Source organism: Sinocyclocheilus rhinocerous, unplaced genomic scaffold (assembly GCF_001515625.1).
Source record: "Sinocyclocheilus rhinocerous isolate Xijiao unplaced genomic scaffold, SAMN03320098_v1.1 scaffold752, whole genome shotgun sequence".
Lineage (NCBI taxonomy): Eukaryota > Metazoa > Chordata > Actinopteri > Cypriniformes > Cyprinidae > Sinocyclocheilus > Sinocyclocheilus rhinocerous.
The window spans coordinates 1,924,210-1,934,635 of NW_015639777.1; the positions used below are offsets into that span (position 1 = coordinate 1,924,210).

Sequence of the window (10,426 nt, forward strand, 5' to 3'; positions counted from 1 at the left end):
AAAAAAATCATGGCAGATATTACTTCCAATTCATATGTTGCACTAGACACAGAAGCGTACACTTAGTAGGGTAGCATGCTATGTAGCAACTCTTATTTAGGAAGCCTCCTTCCGCAACCATGTATGAACCATAATCAAATCCAACTTATTCTATGAGACAACTTGGGAGAAGTGATTTAAGGCAAATGCCCAGACTAGAAAGTATCTCTCACCCAGTGGCTTTGTCCTCGTTGTTTGTCATTGGACTCTCCAACAATCTCCTCCCATACTATCGCAGTACGATCAAAGGAGCAGGATGCCAACACCTGTCCAAACTCTGGATGGGCCCAGGTCACTCTCCAAACTGAGCCACTGTGAGTCTACAAAACACAAGTTTGTCAAATTACAGCCCAAAACACTTCATAATGATGACCAATACGTAATCAATATATCGACTTATTGCGCTATGTACATGACCTCAATCATTTTTGGACACAATATATCTCCCATTATATTTACTTAAAAATTTATGTCACCATGTTTTGTACATTCCACTTGTGCCTGCGTTTTTTGCAGCTTCTCGTACATAACGTGTAGTCATGAGGTGCTAGTTCAAATTCAAAAAAAATAAAATAAATATTCATCTGCAGATATGGTCTTGTTTAGGGATCTGTGCCTTTGTGCCTACGGACATCTGACTGCTAAGTAGTGATTGTGTTTTTCAGCAATAGTGTGCAACGGCAATATAATCGCACAACAAAAAGTTGTTATCGTGACAGGCCTACCAATACGGTGAGTCTACACCAACTTATGATAGTACAAATCAAACTGGTAGACTGTCGAAATGAGAACTACAAGTTGGTATGGGAGGAAAAATGCATCTAGCAAAACTTATGCATTGATTTTTTTTTACACCCATCTCATTTTTTCCCTCTTAAGGGCTCCTTCTAGAACATGTCTGTTTAACTAGGATTTGGGATTATTTTACTGCAGTGGTTCTCAACCTCTTTGACCCAAAAGCCCCCGATTGTCCTCCAACTAGGCATGTCGTAACTTTTTGTTGTGCGATATATTGCCCCAGAAATAATTGCGATAAGCGATATTGTCATTTTATAGGCCATTTTATGCCACTGAATATATAATCAATGTAACAGCATAATGCAAGAAGGCCTACACACTTCCAAATGACAAACTTTTAATTAAGAATATTTAGATCATGGAAATTAAGTATCAAAACATTAGATACCTTAAAAAACCTGAATAAATAGTAAATAAAAATTCTTACAAAGTGCAAAGTAACAAGTAGAAAAAAATTAAAATGCACAAATAACTTGTATGGAGATTTTTCCATCTACAGATGTTTTCCTTTTCTCTGTAAATGAAGGGTGCACACTATTGCTGAAAAACACAATCACTACTTAGCAGTCAAGATGTCCGTATGCACAAAGGCACAGACGCCTGCAGATGAAACTTTTTTTTTTGTAGAAGCATTTTTTTTAAATTTTAAAATATTTTTATTTGAACTAGCACTTCATAACTACACCACGTTATGAAAGTGACGTGACATGAGGCCAAGTATGGTTACCCATACTAGGAATTAGTGCTCTGCGTTTAACCCATCCTAAGTGCACACACACACCGTGAACACACACCCGGAGCAGTGGGCAGCCATTTATGCTGCTGCGGCGGGGCCCGGGGAGCTGTTGGGGGTTCGGTGCCTTGCTCAAGCTGCTTGCTGCACCTCAGTCGTGGTATTGAAGGTGGAAGAGAGCGCTGTACATTCACTCCCCCCACCTACAATCCCTGCCGGTACGAGACTCGAACCCGCAACCTTTGGGTTACGAGTCCAACTCTCTAACCATTAGGCCACGACTTACCCAAGGAAAGTACATTATGTACGAGAAGCTGCAAAAGACACAGGCGCAAGTGGAATGCACAAAACATGGTGACATTCATTTGTAAGTAAACATAATGGGCGATATATTGCGTCACCAAAAATTGAGGTCATGTACATATATTGCGCCATAAGTCGATATATTGATCATTGCGACATGCCTACCTCCAACACAATATTTCAAAAGGACCCTCCCATATTATAAATGTTTTCTGTATAGCTGTAATTATGTCAAAGTTGCTTATTTTCAAACTTTATTAACAGACACTGACAGTGTTGATATTAAAAATCAACCACAATTTGTTTTGTGACTCCAAAAGTTTCAAGAACCAAAAGCACTTCAATAAAAGCTACAGTGGGGGGGGGTTATGATTCCAATCTTGATTGTTTAGTATTTTCATTAAAAGTAAAATTACATTTGTCAATAAATTAACAATAATTGACTCAAGTACTTAATCCTCTGGACCCCTTGGATGTTTGCTGATGCCCCCTAGTGAGCCCAGGACTTCTGGTTGAGAACCAGTTTTATGGCAAGACCTACTTTCCAGCTGGCTGTGCAGTTCCATTCTCCATTATCCCCCTTATCCCACACCTAAGGGAGGAAAGAAAATACAAAATCCAAATATTTGCACAATGAAATCATATTCATGTCCTTTTAAATTTACACTGCATGCTCCTTAACCACATCTGTTGCATTGCAAACAAACTCTAGCAGGCCATGGGTTAAGAAACCACTTACCTTAGTGCTTTGGTCGCTGGAGCACGTCGCCATTCTCCGCCCGTGAAAGTCATAAGAAACATCGTGGATCAGATCTTTATGATCGGCTGCGATGCTGCGCGCGACAAACATCTTTTTCTTATCTACTCTTCTTGGTAATGGCACGCGGGAAGTAAACACGAACTGGTGCCCTTCCCCTTTTTTTTTTTTTTTTAAACGTTGAAAGCGGTCCAATCACGTTGGACTTGGAAAGCATGTGGACCTGATCTTTATAATAAACGATCGCGTGAAATATTCTAGAGGTGACGTGAAGATCAGCGGAACTCTGAGCATGCGCAGTGATGCCGCCTCACATTTCAGTCAAACAGCGCCCTCTATTGCATGCAATTATAACCGTATACTAAAAACAGGAAAACACGAATGTTTAACATTTGCATTTATTTAACAATAAAACTAGCGTATTTTCACATTGTATTTATAATCTTTACTCGTTTGGATTAACAAATCAACTGGCTAGAAAAGACCATCCAAAATGTGCTCCGGCATGAAAGCAGCTCTTTTTTTGATCAAAACAACAGTAAAACACTTACATTACGTGAACAATGTAAACATGAAAAAAGCCTTCAATCCCATATATGACAATTAGAATTTGGAAGTTATCAAAACACACCCATCTCAGCAATGAGAAGTATGGCAAGCAAAAGAGGAGCAAGGGACAACTGAATTGAAGGGCCAGCGTTGCAGAAGTCTTCCTCGCAGCAGGTGGTCTTCAAGGTGTATAAGGTCTTCTTGGCAAGGAACTCTACAACTGTTGTCTTGTTGCATGCCTCCATGGGAAGACAACCCATCACCTTTATATCCAGGACAGAAGCTGAAATCAAACGGAAAGCATTCCAAAGTAACAAACAGAGATGGGGTTTGTAAAAGAGATCCCGAAAACTGAACTTTAACATCACATTTACCTGCTTTACCAATTCCCACATAACACAATTCATCATCACTGCAGTTTGTCTTGGTAGTGTAACACGCATCCCAGAATCCAAGCTCACACCGAAAACACTGAAGTGTTTGTCCTGTAAGCAAAGGGAAATTAAAGTGAATTATGTTCTAATTAATTACAATGGGACAAACAGATTTGCACGTATGGTCGCAATTTATGTTGTTAAAAGGTACAAATGCCATTAAAGCTATTAAACACTCATACTGCAGATACACGGGACTTAATCACATTGGTATGATCCTATTTAAAATGGAGTATGGAAATAAGTGGTTTACAAAATCCATTCACCATTGATTTGAAACAAAAGCATTTGTTACAATAGGCTACCATTCATTCGGACTAGACTTCTCAAATTCCAGGGAAATTATTCACTTACCCAAACAAAACAAAGACATCACCATCACAAACGCGGTAAAAATAGCTCCTCTCATGTTTAAGTGACTTTTAAAAGTAGATAAGCTCACAAATATGAAAGCAACACCTTGAGCTGGATATGGTCTTTACAAACGAATACTACCAAACAGACAGCTAGTCTACACAATCCTGCGTGACAATAGGGATTGTGTTGCATAACGCATGGTAAGGTGTGAGGAAGATAAAGGCATTATCTTATTAGCCATTTATAAGAAGCAGCTGTTTAGCACGTGTAACGCAAGAAAAAAACCTAAATGTATCACGTGCACGTTCAAACATATCCTTCTATCATAATTCAAGGCAAAAATTTTAATCAACTACTTAAGTTGTCAATATAATATAATCTACGTTACATTTACTTCATGACACCAAAAGACAACTAGTTAAAAGAGAGAATGATCAACAAATCAACCATTTTCCTGGAAGTAGCGTTTCATTTGTGAACGAATCGGTGTAATTAAATTAAAACGAATCTTTCAATCGAACAAATGATTCACGTTCACTTCCACGCTCTGGTCTCGCTTATTCGGAGCATACTGCTCCTAATAGTTCTGCCTTATAAAGTTTTAGTATGCTTTCTTTCTGAATCCAGTCTTAGGTCTTTCGGAGTTTTCAGAATTGGCTTTATCAGAATTAACTTTATTCGCCAAGTGTGTGCAAACACAAGGAATTTGTTCAGTGGTCGAATTGAGGGGGCGTCCCCTGGTTTTTCAATAAAACTATAATACTTAAAATGAAGTTTCGATTGCTGTATTAAATTTAGACCTGCTAATGTTTACATAATAGCCTACTTGAAAGACAGGCAGTTGCTGGAAATGGAGAAATTAATTACAGAAAACAGGTCATCATTTGTGTATTAGCTGTTTAAGATGGAGATGGCATGGGGGGAAACTGTTTTTATGCCTAGATGTTCTAGTGCACAGAGATCTAACGTCTGCCTGAGGGGAGAAGTCCAAACAGGTTGTGTCCGGGGTGCGAGGGGTTTGTGATGATGTTGCCTGCCCGTTTCTTCACTCTGGAGTTGTACAAGTCCTGAAGGTTGGGCAGGTACACACCAATTATCCTTTCAGCTGTCTTGACAGTCCGTTGCAGTCTTCTTAGCTATCTGATTTGCTGGCTGACCCAAACCAGACAGTTATAGAAGAGCACAGAACCGACTCTGAGTAAAACGGTGTCATCTGTGCCTGTGGCAGGTTAAACAGTTTGCCTTGTCCAAATACCTTGTGGTCTTGGCCACTTAATAATTAGATATTACATATAATTTGGTAGTAAAACAAAGAGTTGCACATTTTATCGGTGCAAATGAGTAGTGGCGATAATTATTTTGTACAACATTTTGCAACTGCTTTTTATCACTTAAGCACCACAAAATTAAATTGTGTCATCTGTTATAGGGACTACTGAACAGACATTTAGAAGTTGATTTTAAAATGCAAAGTATAAAGCTCTGTAAACACTTGCATTTTTACAATTATATAAGTGTGTCCCGAAAAGTTCTACACACACGTGTGGTCTTCATGCTCACTTGAACACTTGGACCAAGTACAGGAAATACGTCATATAAGTAGTCAAGTGGTCAAGTACAAAGACCGCAAGTGCGGGTATTTAGACAAAGCATTGGACAGGGCATTCCTCTGAGTCCGCACTTTCGTGACATAATGCCGCTTTGACTGCCGGGTAGAAGTCGGCTGCGTAGCTCTCAGGCTCAGCACATACTCAGCAGAAGTGCGCATCGAGGGCGCTCGCGAGCACCTGAAAGCTAAAATGACAAACAGGCCACTCTACGGTCATGGACTTAACGGACACGCGCACGCAGCGGCCATTGTAAGTCCTCAAGACCGAATGTGCACGTGAAGTGTGCCATTTAGGACAGTGCAGCCGACATCAATTTGCATGACGATGTAACCTTCACAAAGAGTCAGAGAATAAATCTTTTTGGTGAAATGATTCAAAAGATTCGAGTCACTTGAATGAATCTCCACCACTACCTGGAAGCAATCAAGGAAGCCATGTCGACTCGTGTCGACAGAGGGCGCCGGTTCTCGCTCTCCACTGGCACACGGAAGTAGCCGATGGGGGTGCTGAAAGTGCTGGTAATTTTATCCTCTTTGATGAGGGTTAACATCGCACCGCACCGTTCCTCTTGCCGTTTTCACGGGATCATGACCATTTTTAACAATGGAATAGTGACCCCTTGTTTGAGCTCGGACGACATTTGATTTAACCAATTTCCATTTGAATAACCCCGCTTCGGAAGAAAATGGATCAGGAGTTTGAGAACATCGATTCATCTGGACAGTGGCAAAACCTTTATAATGTAAGTCCTACTGTTTTTCTGAATGATTAAATATGAGCCGTTCTTAGGGTGAACGCCTGGGGCACCTGCTGCATTGTACCCTGATAGATTTGTAATGTTTATCTAATAGTCCTGTGCGAGGACTCGGGCCGTGAGAACGAATGGGTAATTCAACTTTTCGTTACAGCGCATGCGCGTAATACCGAGAAATACGGTCCACATGAATTTACTGCCTGCATCTGAAATTATCTTCCATTGTGAATCATTTCAGCTCGGTAAATCCGAACGTGAGTGGAAATGGTTTTACAATGATTTAGAACTCAATCGGTTTATTATGTTTAATTCTTGTCAACAAGCAAAACGAATAAAACCATACAGCGAATTCTCATGCGTTAAAATAACTTGTTTACTCTGAGTAAAGGCCAGCAATGTGAAGTGCGTGAGTGGTCATGTCACAGTGCGGTGCATTAGAGCAGCTTCCTGTGAACACATGGGCTGTCTCAATACCTTGTGAGCTGTCTACCTAGACGGCATTTCAAGACATCACGGTTCCATGTTAGTTTTTTTTTTTTTGGCACCATATGCGTTCTAAGTCCTATCACACTAAATGCCATCTGATTTCTGCCGCCTTTTAACCCCCCGGCGTGCACTTATGATACTCAAAAATGCCTTCAAGTTAGGGAGCTCGCTAGGTTTTGACACACAGCCATGCACTGATATGGTTTCTGAGAACTGACGAGCACTTCCCAAGAACTGAAGAACCGAAGCTGTCAGTTCTCTATAACTCAGCCAGATAGTCCTACATGTACAACCCCCCTTAGTTGCCTGGATATATTCTATGTTCTTTATTTATATTTTAATAACACTCCCTCCTTCTTTTGCCATTTTAAAAATATAAAGAAACGTTTACATACAGGTCTTACAGGTCATGTAATATATGAGTGTTTTTTTTTTAAGGGATGGCTTCTAAGGGTTTTCACACTGATGTTTGTTATTTTGTAATCCGTTTCTAGGAAATCCGTAACCAGTCTCAGGAGTGTCCCTACAAAGTGGCAAAGTTCCCAGAAAATCGCAATAGGAATAGATATAGAGACGTCAGTCCCTGTAAGTTTCTTCCATGTAAACCATTTTAACAATATTTCACTCATTTTGTAGCCTTGCCCTTAAAGGGACAGTTCACCAAAATTTGTATTATCATTTAGTCAGCATTGTGTTGTTCCACATCTGTATTACTTTTTGTTTGTGAACCCAAAAAGGAGACGTAATAGCCTCCGAATAACCGCCTCAGTCACCATTCACTTTTATTGGATGAAAGAAAAATGTAGTGAAAGTCAGTAGTGACCTAATGTGTTCCATGGAGGAAAGACAGCCACACAGAGTTGAATTACAATGATTTTTTTTTTCTTCAGTAAAGAGAACTTTTTTTATTTCTCCTGTAAGCTTAATCTTGATTTCAGATTCAGTTTAACACATGATGCCAAAATATTTGTTTCAACTTTTTGTGTTAAGATGATCACAGTCGGGTGAGATTAGAAAATTCAGAGAATGACTACATAAATGCGAGCCTAATTACCATGGAGGAGGCCCAGAGAAGGTACATATTGACACAGGTATGGCAGTAATGGAAAAAGTAAGTCCACTGTTTGCATTTAGCTGACTTACACTGATGTCTCATGTGGCCTAAATACTGTACACATTTACATGCGGTTCTTCTTATATGCAAACTAATTTGATTTACACGTTTTCCCCTGTTTTTATTGAATTTGTGTTTAGCATGTTGAAACCTTTTTAACATCCTTTACAGCCTTTTTGTAGAACAAAGAAGAATGTCTCATAGATTGTAATTTAATGTAACCTACATTAAGGTTACATTAAACATAACCTTCTTTTGCATTGACCAGCTTGTTTGTGCGTTCTCTAATGTAATTACAGATACTTTTCTCTTTCTGCAGGGCCCACTGAGGAACACTTGTGGTCACTTCTGGCAAATGATTTGGGAACAACGCTGCAAAGCAGTTATTATGCTTAACAGAGTTATAGAGAAAGGCTCGGTGAGTGAACACAAATGTTTGTTCTTAGTCTTGCTTTGTTTTTACATTTATGTAACATTTTCATTTAAAAGAAAGAAACAGTTTGTGGTCATATTCAGCAAGGATGCATTAAGTTGATCAAAACTGACAGTAACGGCTTTTGCTTTACACACACACACACGCGCGCACGCACACACACACACACACACACACACACAAAATGCATTCCAAATAAATCTTTCTATTCATCAAAGGATCCTGAAAAATTTTATATTTGTATTTTTTCATTGAATATTAAACAGCACAACTGTTTCCAACATTGATAATAAGGAACATTTCTTGAGCACCAAATCAGCATATTAGAATGATTTCTGAAGAGTGGAGTAATGGTTGCTGAAAATTCAGCTTTGCCATCACAGGAATAAAATGAATTTTAAAATGTATTAAAATATAAAACAGTTATTTTTTCACAGTTATATTTCACAATATTACTATGTTTAATTGTATAATAAATTCTGACCCCAAACTTTTGAATGGTAGTTCTTACGCATTACTATTTCAATTAACTGTCTTGAGATCTGCCCCACCCCCACCATTATTGTGTATTATGTTGATAAGTAGTCATATGGATTTGTTTGCTGCTTACTAGAAACAAAAAAACATTTTGAAATGCTTTCTGCTGTTTTTGTTCAATCTGAACAGGAGAAATGTGCACAGTATTGGCCATCAAAGGAGGAGCGAGACATGGGTTTTATTGACACTGGGTTTATGGTGACTCTGGTGTCTGAGGATGCCAAACCGAATTACAAAATCAGACTGTTAGAACTTAAAAATGGCAAGGTGAATGTAATGTTAAATTATTACATCATTAAATGCTTCTCTAAACAAGACATGAAAAATGAATGTTGTTTAAATTTTGTCCTGTATTTATAGACTGGAGAAACCAGAGAGATCTACCATTTTCATTACACAACGTGGCCTGATTTTGGTGTACCAGAGTCCCCAGCATCATTCCTCAACTTCCTTTTCAAGGTTCGAGAGTCTGGCTCATTGTGGCCAGAGAACGGACCTGCGGTGGTCCACTGCAGTGCAGGAATAGGAAGATCTGGGACTTTCTCATTGGTTGACACCTGCCTTGATTTGGTAAGACTGCAGTTGCAAAATATTGAATGATTCTAAAGGTTTTATAGCACATCATCATTTATCACATTCATTATGTATGTACATTATGTTATGTACATTCATTACTGTGGAACTGACAATTCAATGTTGTTTTGTTTTTGTAGATGGACAAGAGGAAAGACCCTTCGTCTGTGGACATACAAAAGGTTTTGTTAGATATGAGAGAGTATCGAATGGGCCTTATCCAAACCCCAGATCAGCTTCGATTTTCATATATGGCAGTCATGGAGGGAGCAAAGAGCATCCTTGGAGACTCAGCTCTACAGGTACCAAGCATGGTGTGATTGCATTATTACATTTGATTTTGAGTAGTATAGTAATAATCAGTGTTGCATTAAAAAAAAAAAGCTGTTCAAAATTATTTTTAACTCTTTCCCCGCCATTGACGAGTTATCTCGTCTTTTAGAAGAAAACGCTTCCCCGCCAAAGATGAGTTTTTACGGCTTTTCGTGTTTTCACTGTTATACACTCGGGGGCGCTATTTATAGAGAGAGAGGGAGAGAGAGAGCATTTGAACTGCCATTCTTTTTTATGTTAGATAAAGCATATAACAATTGATTTCTAAAGGATTATGTGACACTGACAATTCAGCTTTGCCATAACAGGAATATATATATATATATATAACAGTTATTTTAAATTGCAGTAATATTTCAATATGATGTTAGAGTACATCTTCATTTTTAGCTGTTTTGGCGTACTTTACTGCTTTTTTGTCTTATTCTACATTATCTTAAGTCATCTTGCAGTCCCCAGGTTGAGAATCACTGGTTTAAATGAACATGAAGGATAAAGTAGTTGTGCAATGTGTTATGTGTGTAATTTATGTAGTTTCCTGTAATCTAGCTCGAGTGTTTGCTCGCGTTCAGAAAGCTGACACGATCCTGTCTCTCTCCAGGCCTCTGACCAAACA

At 38.9% G+C, this 10,426-nt stretch overlaps 2 protein-coding genes across 2 annotated transcripts in view; one reads left to right on the forward strand and one right to left on the reverse strand.

Moving 5' to 3' along the window:
• Nucleotides 1–4,248, reverse strand: part of LOC107751896 (nucleoporin seh1-like) — an 8,392-nt gene extending 4,144 nt beyond the window's left edge. The window contains exons 1-5 of the mRNA XM_016567670.1: nucleotides 3,968–4,248; nucleotides 3,554–3,664; nucleotides 2,613–3,462; nucleotides 2,415–2,465; nucleotides 213–359 (exon numbers count right to left, since the gene is read on the reverse strand). Of these exons, the coding sequence (XP_016423156.1) occupies nucleotides 213–359; nucleotides 2,415–2,465; nucleotides 2,613–2,723 (309 nt within the window). The 5' untranslated portion in view covers nucleotides 2,724–3,462; nucleotides 3,554–3,664; nucleotides 3,968–4,248. The remainder of the gene's footprint in view (nucleotides 1–212; nucleotides 360–2,414; nucleotides 2,466–2,612; nucleotides 3,463–3,553; nucleotides 3,665–3,967) is intronic.
• Nucleotides 4,249–5,778: 1,530 nt separating this feature from the next.
• Nucleotides 5,779–9,860, forward strand: LOC107751897 (tyrosine-protein phosphatase non-receptor type 1-like). The gene is made up of 7 exons (XM_016567671.1): nucleotides 5,779–6,322; nucleotides 7,315–7,405; nucleotides 7,811–7,911; nucleotides 8,254–8,352; nucleotides 9,034–9,171; nucleotides 9,265–9,474; nucleotides 9,618–9,860. Exons 1-7 carry the CDS (start codon nucleotides 6,266–6,268, stop codon nucleotides 9,795–9,797), a joined length of 876 nt encoding a protein of 291 aa, XP_016423157.1. The 5' UTR covers nucleotides 5,779–6,265; the 3' UTR covers nucleotides 9,798–9,860.
• The last annotated feature ends 566 nt before the right edge of the window (nucleotides 9,861–10,426 follow it).